The sequence below is a fragment of the Calonectris borealis genome, chromosome 20, assembly GCF_964195595.1.
Source record: "Calonectris borealis chromosome 20, bCalBor7.hap1.2, whole genome shotgun sequence".
NCBI classification, from domain to species: Eukaryota; Metazoa; Chordata; class Aves; order Procellariiformes; family Procellariidae; genus Calonectris; species Calonectris borealis.
The window spans coordinates 3,934,394-3,950,915 of record NC_134331.1 but is presented as its reverse complement, the minus strand read 5'-3'; the positions used below and the strand labels follow the sequence as shown (position 1 = coordinate 3,950,915).

The 16,522-nt window shown below is 45.9% G+C and overlaps 1 protein-coding gene across 1 annotated transcript in view; it reads right to left on the bottom strand.

The window, feature by feature from the left end:
• CACNG4 (calcium voltage-gated channel auxiliary subunit gamma 4) overlaps positions 1 to 15,220 on the bottom strand; it is a 40,108-nt gene extending 24,888 nt beyond the window's left edge. Inside the window, exon 1 of the mRNA XM_075170092.1 lies at positions 14,971 to 15,220. Within this exon, the coding sequence (XP_075026193.1) occupies positions 14,971 to 15,193 (223 nt within the window). The 5' untranslated portion in view covers positions 15,194 to 15,220. The remainder of the gene's footprint in view (positions 1 to 14,970) is intronic.
• Positions 15,221 to 16,522: the final 1,302 nt, after the last annotated feature.

Sequence of the window (16,522 nt, the reverse complement as noted above, 5' to 3'; positions counted from 1 at the left end):
CTGCATGAAACGAATGGAGAACAGCATGTGAAAAGAAACATATGTCAAGTATGCACTTCAGATGCATTGACTACTTGCCTCCAAAACAGAGCGAATTTAAACATATTTGCAGCAAATACTGCAAAAAATTGCCTCTGCAACTCAAAGAAGAGCCTCAAATAACGGCACAATTGAAGCTTGGCCATACCTTTCCTTTCCCTCGGTGGAAGAGGGCGGTTCAGGGTATTTCAGCTGCTGCCTGGCTTCTTTTACTGAAACACGTCGGGAATGCCAAGCCCGGACGGCTTTTGTTTGGAGCAAAAATTGTCCCTTCACCAGTACCTTTAAAAACCCAGCACACCAAGTCACTGCTGGAGCCAAATCATCCCAGATTTGGTTCGTAGGAGGGAAGATATGAAAAAACCCACGTGCTTTTTATGAAGTCTCTTATCTGCCAGCAAAAGAAACGGTGACATCCTTACTCGGACTGATTCAGCAATGTGTACAGCAGGAACCGAGCTCCGTCGCTGGAAGGGGATTGCTTGTGACTCAATCTCTTTCTTCAATACACTGCAACTCAGGGAAATTGCATTTCAGTCTTTCGTTGAGCCCATTATCCTGAGACAAAATCTTTACTGACTTAACTGAAGCTCTTACTTACAAAACAAGTACAGGATAAGGCCCCTTCAGCAGGCTAGAGAAGGAGAGGTTGGATCTCAGCTCTAAAGGCTGCAACTTGTCTTTACGAAGCAGCATGCAGGAATATTTTGCTCTTGCTTAGAACAAGCTCTGATGTCTCTTTTTTTTGGCAGGGGAATAATCTCCCTGCCAAACCTGGGACGCATCTGCCATCATCTGCTGAGGCTTTGCTAAGTTTTTGGTGATGCAGCCGTGATCTCTGGATGCTGCCAGCTCCTATGGTCCTCTTAGGAGAGAGGGAAACCAGGGTGGAAACAAGCCATGAGCAGCTTCTGCAGAAATCATTTGGCTATGATAATGTGGTATAATTAAACAAGACTCAAAAATCCCCCCATGGCTTGTGCCAACGCTTTTACTCATCTGTGGGTTTTCAGCCTGAATCAGGGCTGAGGAAACAGTAAAGATCTTTGACTCAGTTGACAGCGTTGGGCTTTGTCCCATGGACCTCGGCGTACCGTAGCATCTTACTAACTTTTACACAAAATGAGAAGACGAAAGAGAAAAGCCTCTGGAAAATCCAGAAACCTGCCAGACGCAACTGCGGTTCCCAGGGAGAACCTCAGAGCGGAGATATCGCTTCCTGCCCCTTCCCAGCGCCTTCACCTCTTTGCTCGGGTTTGCTTCAATATTTTTTCCCCCCTGATCCTGGGAATTACAATTACGGAAATGAAGAGCTGCCATTGTAGCAGCGCTGAACTGACAGGGCCCAGCGGCGGAGCCGGGGTTTTAATCCCCTTGGCTTGCGGAGCAGCACAGTGCGCTATTGAGTGCGTGTCCACCATGGCAACAGCGGTGGTGCTCCAAGAATTCCATTTCCACGGTGCCCCTGGGCCTTGCCTTGACATCTTCATTGTTCCACAGCGAAATAAATAAATAAAAATCCAAGGGTAGCGTAAAGGCAGCGCGAAATATGGAATGCTATAGAACAGGGTTACCTAATGGTTAATTTAGAAAGCAAGATATCATTAAAAACGTATGAAGGTGCCTACGTATTGATGCTGTATAAATATTTAAAGGGATGCCTCTCGTAAGGGCAGCGCTCCAAGCTACACCTAAAATAACGTGTGCGAAGGAAAATTAAAAGAATATTTCACCATTTGGACTTGTTTAATCTGCCTTCGAGAGGCTTTTTCAGCCCAGCTACTGAACATTAGTATGGGAAAGGGTATCAGACAAAACTCATTTTTGGTGTAATTCTACCAAAGTCAGCAGCGTTAAACTGAAGATTATTTTTCTGGCCTTTTAAATAGAATGCAATTTTCTCCATGGGTAGTTATTAAACGCTATTGAGAGAGCTTGCTGCTGCTGTTGGAAGGGCTTTCTGAAGAGGTCACTCTGTCCCACGTGACTAGCACCAGTGAAAAACCAGAAGGTTTGTAGTTTTTACAACTTGAAGAGTCCCCGAGGGTTCTAACCACACCACACATCACTGCCTGACCCAAAGCTAAGAGCAGATATCTATTCTGAGTTGAGATATCCTGGCTTGACATCCACTCCTACATTACAAGAATTCTGCCTGTAGAAATTGCTTAAAATATTGGAGGTGGCATTGCAAAAGATACCCATGTGGACATTCGGTCCCATCTCCGTCAGAGAGGACATACTCCTTAAGTACACTTCCGGAGGCTCAACTGCTCTCTGTGGACATTTTGGGGCTGGTTAGGGTTTGTGTCCCTTTCACCAGCTGTCCCAAGCACCGGTTGAGAAGGGCATTCCCTAGCCTTCTTATTTTGGACTCCGATTCCTGTAGCCTTGTCTGCACATGGACCAATTTGAAGGGCGCAAAAATGCCCAACTGAGCACCTACTGCATGTCCTCAAGACATGAAAGACATCTTCAGGCTGAGCAAGTCCTAGACGAAAAGGTTCCTATTTTTTTGGCATTGGCAAGATTAGTGTCTGGGAAGGCACCGTTGCTGTCAGCAGCTCTCAAAAGCCCCTTCAAGGATCTGGATCTGGATGGCATTGCCCCTCGCATGGAGCGCTGAGCATGGTACCCAAATTGCATAGATGGGCAGGAGCCAAGATGTTGCCCAGCATTAACCTCCCTGCAAGCTGGCAGAGGCAGGTCCCCCCCAGCACACACATTTCCAGAACTGCTCCTCCAAGGCACCTGGGTTTTCCTTCCGCCTGCACAGGCAGCTCAGCTGTCTAGCCAAGGACCCTGCCCTGCCTTGCAGAAATCAGAAGCTCAATTCCGAGGCTACGCAGGACTGAACTTTGTTTGGATCGTACAGAAATCAAGATAAATATTGGCTTAAATGGGGGCCAAACCCAGAGAATTATTTAACCATTTTACAAGAAGCCTAACTAGAAAGACTCTTGGGATGAAAATGGGAACACGTGAGACCTCATAATTTATATATGTATTAACTTCCCACTGGTGAAATTAAAATGCAAAATAGTATCTCTAAGCAAAATTGTGAAGCTCTATCCCTTGAGATAGATAGTTAAAAATTAAATGGGCAAAGCAGAGACCAGAGGATCTATTCTCACCCTTGTAGGACTTTGGGCTAGATCGTAGGTATTTTCTCTCTCTCACAGCTACAATGCTGAGCTCCAAGAAAGGATTTGTCTGTGCAATCCAGCGGAGCTCAGCAATAATTACCCATTGTGCTGTGTGATGAGCCATCCTTTTGGTTCTTCAGTAACCCGTGCACCTGGACTTTAACTAAAACCAAATAATATGCACAGAAAACATTTTTATGTAAGAGGAGGTGAACATCACTAAAAATCAGAGAGCCTTTGTATGGCATGCCAAACTGCTGAAGCGAAAAAATGTCTTCAGTGAAAGGGCTCAGATGTGAGCATGTTTCAGTGCACAGCTCCAGGAAAAACTCTGATAATAAATGTGAGCTTGTTATCGTTGCTTTTCAGTGGGAAGTAAAGCCGGAAGCAGGGTCGTGCTGGCTAATTGAAGCTTACATTTTCATTCAAGCACTGCATTTTAATTATAAACTGGTGACACAAGTGTCACTTAGTTCTTATCCTGTTTTAAGTGTGTGTATGTATAAAAAATATTTTCGGTTATTAATTTATTCTTGTGATCATATTCATTATCCTACATTATGTCTACCAGGCACGTGTCTAATGACATGTTTGATACACGCTAATTCTTATGCCTCTTTTAATACAGGGCTTACACACACATTTTAGGCTGAACACGGTGCCAGTTGGCCACCAAAACAGGTGCACATTAATGCTAGAAAATCAGCATTAGGAACTGCGTACCCATATTCTGGCCAGCTGCAACCACTTGCTCGGCCCTCCCGGGGCAGAGCAGGCATGCCAGAAAAAGGGATAACCTGTGGGAATAGCTGCATCCAGCGCTGTTGCCTGGAGATGCCGACGGCGAGGTCCTGGCTGCCCAGGTCCGCCCCTGATCCTGAACCACTTGCCCTTCGTCCAGCTCCTGCGTCTGAGCGCTCCTCGGATCTTGCAAAGTCGAGCGTGTTGGCTCTTCGGGCGGCCGAAGCCCTGGGTAAGACTTAGAATTCAGGTGGAAAATTTCTGGCCTGTTTTTCCTTCTCTATGGGGTTTTGCTGCTGTGTCCAAAGGCTGTCTCCAGCTAGAACGCTGCCATTTATACACAGAAATTAAAATAAAATGAGGAAAAGGTGACTGGGAATTGGCTACCGAGCGGCACAAAGTCAGTCATTAAAAATCAGACCAGGATTACAAGTGAAAACAAAGGGAATACCCCTGGAAAGCAAGTTATGAGGGTAAACCTCTTTCAAAGACACTAGATGAAATGGGATAGCTATTTTTTTCCCCTCTTAATCTGCTACCAAACTATAAAGAGGATTCTATTTTAATAAACACTACCGTAGCGGGACATTGCAAATGAATTGCTTGAATGGCTATAATTAGAAGTGATACTATGAATACAGCCCTACCATCATTCCTAAATACCACATGCTTTATTTCAGGTCTTGCATCTTTAAGGATCCCAAAGCATCTCCAGAACCGTCTGCATTTGCCAGCGCTAAAGGCAAGGACGAGAGTACAGCAAAATGTGCAGAGCAAAGGAGAAACGCTTACCAACCTCCGAAGCAAACCTTCAGTCTACTGAGGAGAGCCACAGGGTGTTTAATCTCATGATTAGCAGATAGCAGCGCAGTCTTGGATAAATATTTTTGGAAACGCCTAAGTAACTTAAAAACCAAAATCCTGTTGACTCCCAACGCAACGTAAGCTTCAAAGACATAAACCTTTACTGGAAATATGGTTAGAGCTCATAAGCCACACTCTTTGAAAAGATTACTCATCATCTCGGAGGATCTTTTGTCGACAGACAAAAATGTGTTTTCGCAGCGGGCAGAGCTGGGGGGACGTGGACCAGCTCTGATCCAAACGCAGGGCGGGCAGATCCAAGCAGCACGAAGCCTGAGCCAAGAAACTCAGCCTCTTGCCAGGTTTATTGGCTGGGGTTCAGCACATGCATAAATGTAGAGGGGCTTTTGGATCGGGGCTGTCTGCGTCCTACCGGTCCGTCTGGAAGAGGTTGGTCTGTCTGCAAAGAGCACACTGGTGAACCCAAAATTGCTGTCATGGCAAATAACTGATGCTCTGCTGCCTGCAGAGGATAAGCACCCAACTGGTTAGGGTTAGAAACTCCAGTTTTAAGAAGCCATTTGCAAATTGTTACTTAGCTCCCTGATTTATTAATTGATATTTTATCATGTTTAGGATAGCTTTGCTTGATACTGATATTTTCCAACAGTTCTCCTAATAAAAACCAATTGGAATCGTTAATAATGTTGCCGAGCTCTAATCGTACGGAATAAACCGCTGTCAAGTCGGGTGTATGTCAGGGCGGGAGCAGGGGAGGTTAAATTTGGGAGGAAGTAGATGAAGAGTCTGGGGCTCTCCCTCTGCAGCCTGCACTGGAAACCACGTTCCTGAACCTTTGGCAGTTCACAATTGCTAACAAATAACGTACCCACCATCAGCAGAGGCATATCTGGAGAATAACAATCTATTTTGGGCTATTTACTCCACTGGCTCAAGTAACAGCTCTGTTCAGTGAATCGGAGGGCTTTGACCCTGTTCATGATCCATGTGGGTAACAATGTGATGCGACATAATGCAACTTGCTGTTTCATCAGTTTGCTAAAAACAAACCAACACACAAAGAACCCAACTCTAGCCAATTTTGCATTAAAATGGAAGCAAGTATGTAAAGGAGCATTGCTATGCTTTACCTGAGTCTAGAAGATCCACCGGACTAAGATGATTAAAGCCCACTATTGCTATTAGTGAGTCATATACAAAGGAATATTACTAACTTCCACATCTGGCTACCTTTGAAAACTCAGTCTAAATAGTCACGAGGTCTTCCAGCGTTAAGAGTTTGCTATTTCATTCTCTTGCGGGCAGCTGAATGCTGGGGGCTGAGCTTTAAAAAAAACCCAACAGCATGGAAATTCTCACAACAAAATTATCCAGCGTCTTGCTAATGGCCATCACTGATATTCAGTGGGCCATGAGCTAGGTTGGCACAGCTCTAAGATAGGTATATGCAGTAAGTTGTATTTTAGATTTGATAATATTTGGGCAATGTACCTTTGGCAAGATCCTATTTCAAGTCATAATTGTGACATGTCATCGTTTCTTTTTAATGCCTAGCAGCGACAATAGATACACTATGCCTCTGGGATGCAAGTAAGACACAATAACAATCCTAACATTATTGAGTGCTGTGTATTTGGACAGGAGAAAATATTCAGTCATCCATATTCTACACAAAATTGCATTATTTAAAATGTATAAATGGGAGAAAACTGATCTGAAACCTCCAGTAGAGGATTGGCAGTGACTTAAAAATGATTACTAATTAAATCTGAAAATAAGCCTGGCAGCTAAACGAGGGTGGTAATTCCTCACTGAACTGGGTACCTCTCCCACTCGACTAAGGGGATGCTTGTCGCTTCTGAACATCTTTGAAATATTTGGCATTATCAAGCTAACGGGACTGGCTAAGTGAGAAGCGTTCAAAGGGCATAACTAAGTGGCACAATTCCAAAACAGCAATTAAAAGGCGGAATGCTTGAAAAAGAACAATAAAAGAGGTTAATTCGTATCAGGGTCTGGCAATCTGCGCAGGAAATACTGTAATTCCATAACGCACTCTCCCTTCATCCATCTCTCCGTATCATGACTGCATCTTTATAATCCAGCATTCCTTCACATACAACATTTGACAAAAAAATGATTCAATTCTATTGAAGAAGAACTTACAGTGCTATTTGTAAAGTAAGCAGGAGCCTGGATAAACACATGGGAAACAAAGTAAAACAGGTAGAGAAAAGAGAACCCAAACCTCATACCTTTTGACAAGTATATGATTATACATTTTTCCTCGGCAGGAGGGCATAGAGATGCTCAAGAGTTAAGAAGAGAAATTTAAAATCCTAAATTTCTACCTGGGGCGGCATCTACCAGTTTTCTAAAGAAAAACTCTTGCATCGTCATTGAAAAGCTAATTTTGAAGGTACCTTTTTAGCAGAAGGAAAGTTACAACATTTAGCAAGGAGAGGCGAAAAGAGAATGAGAACAAAGATGTTCAGACGACAGGATGCCACAAGGAGGAGGAGAAAGAGGGGCTGGACTATCTGCCAGGCTAAATCAAGAGCTGTTTCAATGTTTTCACTGCTTTTGACCCACAGCATGCAACAACTGGCAAAAATGCCCCCAGATTTGAAGGGAAATCTAGCTAAAATCTGCCTAGGCTGGGCCATCCATCCTGCAGGCAGCTTGCCCTGGGGCTTGCTATTTTGAGAGATTAGAGAGGCCACGTATCATTAATATTATAATAAATCCCAATATAGAGAAAGTCACCATCTCAAATGTTGCTGTGATCCCCAGCACCTCTGTGTGCCCCTCAAAATAGCCAAAACGACGACTCTGAAAGAAAAAATAGGAGCCGAAGCCCGGGAAAGAGCCACCTTCCACTCTGAAATTTTGCGGGTAAAATGAACCGATGTACTTTGGGAGCGGAGACAAATAACTAAAGGAAACAACTATCTGGGAATAGAAGAGAGAGGACAAAATATATTGTAATTTAACTGACCAAAATATGCTGAAGAAGTGAGAGACTTTAGGGCAAGGCAGAAAATAGCGAGAAGGCCCGCAGAGCACCGGAGCTGTCTACGGAAAACCTCCTTTTGTTCTGAAGTCATAAATGTGTATCAGCCTCTCAGACATATGGGCAGTTGTGCATTTATCCTGTTTATTTTACTACTCCTGTGCATCCTGCCTTGCCATCTGTTGGTAAGAATTTGGATGGTGAACCATAAGTCTGCGACATAATAAATAGCAGTAAACAGAAATCTAAAATGAAGATAAGCACAAAGTAATGTTTGGAAGCAGGACCAGTTTTTCCGTTCGATAATATGATTTATTTCCCGAGATGAGTCTTGGCTCAGAAAAGAGGGACCAGCAGGAAAAGGTCCAATTGAAGTGACAGATCTATGATCCCTTCTCTTACATTGGCTTCATATTGGCATAATTCCACCGCCTTCCTAGAAAGCAGTTTAAATTTATGTAGGTGGAGAATCAGACTTAATCCTGTCCCTCAAGGAAGACATGCTTAAACACAAAATATTGTATGTATAAAACATAAGTTGCATGCAAAATGCATCAAACCCAGTTAAAATCATGTTCATACACCTTCTCGGAGCTGGGCAGCCCTATCGCCGTGTCCCAGTTTCTCCACATCTTCTTTTCCCTTTTATTATTAGTACGAGAGGAAAGGGGGTGGGAGGGAGCACAGTAATCCTAGTCAGGGGCAGAAAGATAAAGTAACTGGCCCCAAATCAGGCAGGAAACCCAGCGAAGCCCAGACCGACAAGCCCATCCTCCTCCTCCTCCCTCTCCTTTTCCAGTTTGGGGATGCAGAAATTACTGCTTAGCTCTTTGACACGCAAACCACAGACACCAACTAAATATCTGGGTGCTGAGAGGTATTAATAACAGACATCAGATTACACTCAGTACCTAAGAACTCCTACTGCCTCAGAGGAATTAAAAATGAAATGAAAGCATTAGTCACCCCTCCTCATATTTTTTTCTCTTTTTTTCCCTGTTTCTGTAAAGATACACAAGGCTACGGGACAGAGATATCAGATATACGCTCCTTCTCCCCCAGCTTTTTAAGGAGGTTCATGTGGTTTGCACCTGGCAAGGCTCTGACCAAAACTGCAGCTTGGACAGCACGATCTGGGCAGAAGTAACGTGGAGTGACCCAGCGAATGGGACAGGATCCACCGGAGGAATAATTACCGTGTTGAAATATTACGGGAACAAAAAAATACCTTGTCATATTTGCCTGTTTTACCAGCTTACACTGGCGAGGGTCAGCAGAGCTGCCAGAAGGCAGGGCAAGCCCTGACCAGGTGCAACGGCTACGAGCTCCTGCCAGTATCTAAAAACAGTAATAAAAGCCCATGGCAGAGGGTCAGTTAAAGGTAACGGCAGCTGGAAGAAGCCCAAAGATTACATTGCAAAGGTCCCCGAGAACCCCAAAATGACTTACTATGGCTCTGAGAGATACTACCACAAATGCCATCTGTCACCCACCTACAATATGCACTATGATTATATACAGAATAAAAAAGTAACTATAGCACAACACAGTCACAGGTTTCCTATTTGTATAACCCAATGCATCCTTGACTCTTCAGACAACATTTCTGAAGCCTCGGTGAGATTAATATTATCCACATTACATCTTGTACAGCTGAAGCAGCTTTACGGCTGGATTACAAATGCGCTTTCATCGGTTTACAGCCTTTGGGGAGCATCTCTAATGCACAGAAAGTCTTTGGGTTCTAAGTTTTGCATTGGGATATCTGACATGCTGAGAGCCATGGAGGAGAAACCAAAACCCTCATGTAGCCTGATAGCTCCCTACTGGCTATATAGGAGATCGAGTTCAAGAAAGCAAATTAATTCATTAAAGAGACATATATTCAGTCAATTAACTTCAGATCCCTGTTTCATAGAGCGTCTCAGGAAGAATGGATGTTTTGTTACATCAATGTGGGCATTTGAGAACCTCTGTTACAAATGTTCAAAGAGGTGCATTTAGGTGATCCGTGCTTTTTTCATGTGAGAAGACACTAGATAATGCCTTAACCCATCTGCTGACAGTTCCTCCAGCACAAAATTTCTCAGTATTTTAAAATATGTTATACTACGGACAGTATTTCCGAGAGACTGAACAATCCCTAAAGATTGTTCCAAATTGAGAAACGCTCTCTAGCAAATGGAATGCTCTTGAAAAAAATTAACCTAAAAAGGCTGTCAAAAATCACTCCATCAATTGCTGACAAAACTGCACTGCTTCAAACACTGTTGCAAAGATGACATTGGAGCGCTGAGAATCGCTTTTAAAAACAATGAGTGCAGCACGGGCACTTTCTCAACAGCACGTGTTTTACCAAGGAAACGGAGATGGTGTGAGCAGGATGTATGGGAAGAAAGCATGAAAACATGGGCTGAATCTCCGAAAGTCCTTCTCTAACGTCTTTACATTGGTTTTGAAAGATTCGTGGATGAAAGTTCACTCTTCAGGACCTATAATGCATGTACAAAATACATATATATTGTCCAAGAAACAGCAAACACAGGGTGAGTTTTTCACAGCAGAGACACTCGTTTGTGTGTTCCCCAGTTGCCGCTGCCTTCTTTCAGTGTGAATATAGGCTCAGCTGCCTGTAAAAACGGAGACGACCAACCACCTCTTCGTGCGCCTGTGGACATAACCTCCAAGGCAGGTCACGTCTGGTGTTAGTGATGTAACATTTGCTCTTCGACAAACAAAACTTTGGCAATAGCATTTGAACATAAAGTCTGCATTGTATTTAGTTTATTACAAACAGTGGTGGTGCTAGGACTTCATAGCCTTGCTTTGAGAATACTAAAGAATATTCATTCTTTTTGGATGCAGCACTGATGGATGGCAGCCTTCCTTTATTTGCTTGCCTCAAACATTTGTATAAGCATTTTTATTTTGTTTTCAAGAGTATCCATGGAAGCAGCGCATGCGTGTGCTGCAGTTCCCATGTTTGTGAGCATTCATCCAAGCTGGAAGACTTGCAAATAATTGTGCAAATGTGTATTTGTGCAAGTTTTCAAGTCATAAACGATTTACTCGATCCTTCCTCCCAATTATAAATGTTCCAGCCACCCAGTCAGGAAGGACACATGGTTCCACGTGAATTAAATAACCAAGTGCACCACTTGAAAAGTAAATGGCAAACAGGGAATACTGAAAGCAGTAGACACAATGGGTTCAAAGACATTCATATGGTGAAGTGTTTAATAAAATACTCTTTGAATAAATTTAAAGTACAAGTACATTACTTGATTTCATATCTGGATGTCACAGGGCCTGTAAAGCTCTCTATTGTGAGCCATCCTATTAACTTCAGCACGATTGTTCACCAAGATAAGCAGTTTCAGTGGATAAAGTAGTGTTTTTAAAATACTTTTTTTTCTTCTAGGCAAGTATTTTAATAGCAGATCCTCCTTGTGACTAAGACTCTGCAGGGCTTACATTTACCATAGGAATAGGGTGCTGGACAATCATGGTGGTTTAATCTCTCTTTCTCAGGTTAGCTTGACCACGAAAGGACTATTCATAAGACACAGCATTTGCTGTGTTTGCAAGACTCTGGTCTTCACCATCTTGACAGGGACCCACAGCTTGTGACAACTACTGTAGCTCGAGTGTGGACACGGGACATAGCAGCAGTCCCTTGAAATGGGGCTGATTTGCTCTTATTATTAATTGGTGAGTTGGGGTGCAGATTTCAGGTGTGGCCGGGATGGCTGCATGGGGCTTCATCAGAAACTTCTTACTCCAGAGATTGTTTTAACTTGAGCTGTCGAAACTGCAGTTATTGTAGATGCTGTGGCCCTGGAAAACCAAAAACCAGCTTTGCCAGGGAGCCCCTGGGCCATTTTACTGCAGAGGCTCCGTCGAATAGCATCCACTTCTGCTATACGCACATTCATACCACGAATTATTTTAAACAGTTTCCTACCTAAGGCAATTACCTGGGATAGAAGTTTTAAAAATCTGTGCAGAAATACTGCTATTGTTTAAAATCCACTCAATGAGCCTCCTACCTCCACCTTTGACAAACACGCTAGAAGAACAAAATCGAGATTATACAGGCAAGGGTTTGACTGATGTATCATTAACGCTCCTTCTTGAGTGACTAAGCTCTATAGTAGTACCGACTACTAGTACTGAAACATGATTTCATCCCCAAGACAACTGCAGCTCCAAACACAGATAATATGCTGGATCCCTAAACTGTACCACTCCAGTTATCATTACGATGTTAATTTGTTGTAAAATGTCGTCCCGAAGAAGAAAAACAGGAAAACATTGAGGAACACCTCATAATTTGGTTAGGAGGTTATTCTTTTCCATTCTGTTTCTGCAATTTTGTTTGAAATCTTGGAATTTGGGGTACTGAACAGGTGACGGCTCAAAATCCAGCATACAAGTTGTTTTATGGATATAGTTGAGAAACATTTTAATGGAAAATTTCAGTTGACCTGAAATTTACTCCACAAAATGTTTTATTCATGTCAAAAGCAATTTGAGAGGCTGTTCAAGGTATTTTCAGCTTTTGCGTCTTAGATTTGTCTTCTTGAGGTAAGAGTGAAATGGTGCTTAAGACCATTAAAATAAATTAAGTAGGTTTTTATAATGATTACTCCGAAACACAGAAAGAGTTCTAAAAATAGGTTTGAAGCCAGACCGTTTAATGACATATAAAAATCTATAACTGAAATTATTTTCTTGCTCTGTATTTCCTCAGAGTTGCAACTATTATGTTGATTTTACTAAAAGACCCATCCACTCCCAATGAGTGATGGTCTGAAACAATCAAGGGGGTGTTGTTTTAAATCAGCTTCTAGAAATGGTTTTATTATTTTATGAAACAAAGGAACCTTTCCATGTGGAAATCAAAGTCCCATAATATGGTTTAAAACATGAATAATTTAATGTATCTACAGATTTTATCTTACAAAGACAGAACATACTGAAAATGTAGGAGAGAATGTAGTCTCTGTTCCTTGTATCTGTGAACAGATGACAGTTTTCTCAAATTGTCCATTCTTAGCACATATTTGACAACTTTAAATTTTGTAACTTCATAATTTGATTATGAGCATTTGAATTTTGAGCAGAAAAGCTCAATTGCCGTCGGATAGATGGGCTACATGAAATGCTTTTTTGTCCCCTGAATTGATGAGGATTCAAGGTTCACTTGCACACAATTGCTGGGTGCAATTTTTCAGCAAATACCCTTGCAAATAAAATGTGCTCAGGAAGGCACAGGCGCTGCCCCCGTGGTGCCATGAGGCCGGAGAGCAGCCAGCGCCACTGGGCACTGTTTGCAGCGCTGCCCTTTTCTCATGGCTTCACTGACTTCTTTTTTTTTTAACAAAGTTCTTACTTAAGCCAGTTTAAATCAAGGGAAAAATTCCACCAGTTTCAGTCAAAGCTGCACTTCAGTTCTATGAGATTCCTGGAAGACCACGCAGAAATCCTGACTTCGGGAAAGTCAGGGATTTCTCCTGCAGATGAGAGGCCCAGTCTAGCAGAGCATGCTCAGCAACTCCCGCAAGATGCAAACAAACTTATTTTCCATGGCAAACGGAGACTGAAGACGCTAGAACAAGCTCAGCGAAGATCACAAGATTCGGTTCAAGTGGAGGATGCGCAGCATCTCTCAGGCAAACTCAGGAGCTCTCAGACGCAAGCCCTCATTTCCCAGGTGTCATAAAAGCCCACACAGAGAGTTAGATTTCCTTTAGGAGTTATAAAGCCAAGCATTATTATTACCCGTAAACCTTCACGTTTCAGTAATTCCTTCTCTCTTTATTGTCTAAAAATATTTTCTTGTCCTACAGCTATTCTATGTATATATACTATTACTAGGTAGCAAATCTGATATTTCAAGAGAAAAATGATGCTACACTGTAGCCTTGAATTGCTAGCAAAAGGAGAAGATGAGAACAGACATGAGGGTGAGGTGCTTCTACCGTGCCACAGCCTTTTCTGGGGAAAAAAAAGCCTGTGAATACAGCTGCTAGACTCTGAATTATAGCTGCGCTCATCTGGGCTGAGCCGTCTGTCAGAATAAACCAGGAAACCAGGTTTGCAAAGTTCACGTGTGCTAAGTTGTGCTGATGGAATTAGGCGCACCGAAGCCGACGTGCCAAGTGCGTTGCTGTGGGAAGAAAGACTCCAGCGTGCCCCCACCCCCACGAGCCACAAAGCAGCTCCGCAAAAGTCAACAGCTTTCCTCTACGCTCTCCCTTTCATCCAGCATCACTGAGGCTCTGTTAGCTGTCCGCATGGTGGGAATGGACCCAGCGGGTGAGGGGGTTCGGAGCCACCGTGGCCCTGGCCCCCGCTGCCAGCGCCTGCGTCTGTCCCTTTCCTGGGGATGTGCTGATTTCCCACGGTCAGAGCTCCGCGCACTCGGCTGACAGATGTTGTTTCCCATCTGGGCTTTCCGACCTGCTACGCCAAATCCTCTAAACACCCATGTGTTTCTTTGTCCCGGTAGTTACCCGCCGCGCCTTCTCTACAACTCCATTTTCAGTGAAGCAGCCACATGTTTGGCCTCTGCGGGGAATGGGGTGTCCTGCTACCCATCCCAGCCACTAAAACGCCTATGTTTTTATTTGTTAGTATTATTCAGCCTGACCCTCGGGCTCTATTAAGTAACCCCGAGTCCACACTGCAGCACTTGAACAGTAGCAACATCATGTTCAACCAGGTTCCCAGTGTCTCTGACTGAGGGTAGACGGGGAGGAACTTGGGTTTCTGTTGTCCTGCCTGAGAGCTGCAGCTGAGCCCCAAAGCCCCTGAGGCCAAAGCCCCGGGGGTTCCCCAGCCCCTAAGGCTGGAGGACTCAGATGCGCCCCGAAAAGCCCCTAAACTGCCAGGAGCCACCCAAAGCCCTGAAGCCCCGGGGTCCCTCAGCCCCGGGGGGGGGACGGACCGCGGAGCGAGGTCGCCCCCCTGGGCAAAGCTCCCCCGGGCAGAGCTCCGCATCCCGCCGCCCGGTTCCCATGGCAATCTCGGAGATGCCGGTTGCCACGGTAACGCCATCCTCCTCCTCGGCCGTGTCCGAGGCAGCGGCGCGGCTCCGGCTCCGGCTCCGGCTGGGCTCAGCCCGGCGGCTCCGGGCGCGCAGCCGGTCCCCCCCAGGAAGTTGCTTTCCCCCCCGCCCCGGCACGGCGCGGCCCCCGGTACCTTCGAGGCAGCAGATCCTCCAGAGCCCCGAGTGCGTGAGATCGCCCCGCGCCCGCCGCGGCGGCCCCTGCGCCTCGTCCGCCGTGATGTTGGTGCCGTTGCAGATGTGGGCGCTGGAGTAGAGCCAGTAATCGGTGCCGATGGCGATGGCCATGAGGCTGAAGGCGGCGAAGGCTCCCACCGTGGTCAGCAGCATCTGGACGCCACGGTCACACCACACCATGGTGCTTCATAGTCCCCGCACGGGCGCGGGGGGCCGCACGACACCGCCCGGCAGCCGCCGCCGCCCGCGGGAGGCAGCCGAGTCACGGGGCGGGGGGCGGAGGCGGCGGCGGGGGCGCGGCGGCGGCGGCGGCGGAGGGGGGGCGGTGGAGCCGCCCGCCGCCGCGGGGCCGGGCTCCGCCGGCAGCCGCGCCCCGCCGCACCGCCCCGGCCCCGGGAGGGAGGGATGGAGGGAGAGAGGGAAGGGCCGCCCGGCCGCGGACCCCCGGGGAAGCGGGGGGGGGTAGACCCGCCCGACCCCCGACGTGCTGCTGCCCCACCGGGGAGAGCCCGGCCCGCAGCCCCGGCCCGCAGCCCCCCGCTGTTCGTTCGGTTGCTCTCGGTGGGCTCTGCCGGCGGCAGGAGCGCGATGCCACGTCTAAAGTGGCAACTTCACGGGGGATGAAGGTGTGAGCGTGTGCCAGTCCGGCTCCCCACCCCGCACACGCCAGAGCCCGGCCAGAATTTGTCTGGAGATCAGGAAGGTGTTGCCCACCTGAGGGGTGCAGGGCTCTGCACCTTCACCGCTGTCTCTCGGGTGGGTTACGCACACTCTCCTGCTGCTGCACAGACCGCCCTGGAAATCACCCTAGAAATGGTACCACATAGAGCAGGGAAAAAGTGTTGCAGTCCCAAGGAGGGTGCCCACATCGCTGGGGAGCTACAGCAGGGCGGACGTGGGGGTTTAGCCATGATTTCCTGCTGCAGCCTCACTCTGCAATTAGTTACGCAAGGAGGTTGTAGGCAAGTATTTGGGTTGCTGGCTTTCTCCTGTTCGGAAGGGGATGGAGAGAATCCAGCACCTGAAAATATTTGCCTTTGGAAAACCAAGGGGAGAAATATCTACACCATTTTTTATCGTGTTATCCTGCCTTCCACCCCTGACTCTCATCACTGCGAGTTGACAAGTCGGTCCTGCCTCCACCTCATCCGAGTGACAAGCCAGATGAATGGGAAGCCTTCCTGATCAGCTAATGCATTTGTGTGGAGGGAACGTGGCAGCACACCAGTTTTATGTATATGAATTAGGGAGTGGGAGGACAAGAACTACAAACCTCGAGAAATACAGCGCTCTTCCCGAGCAGTGCGTGGATGGCTGCAGGTGCTTGTGTGACTCCACTGCTCAGCATACCAACGCAGAGATGCTTTTCAGCTGCTCATCCTTTTCATAAAAACTGGGAAAGCAAAAAGCAAATACAAATTAAAAGCTGGTTTTTATTTCACAGAGACCTCGGCAAATTGCTCAGACTGAAGCCTATAAACATAGAAGAGCTCCAAAGTTAGATGCTTG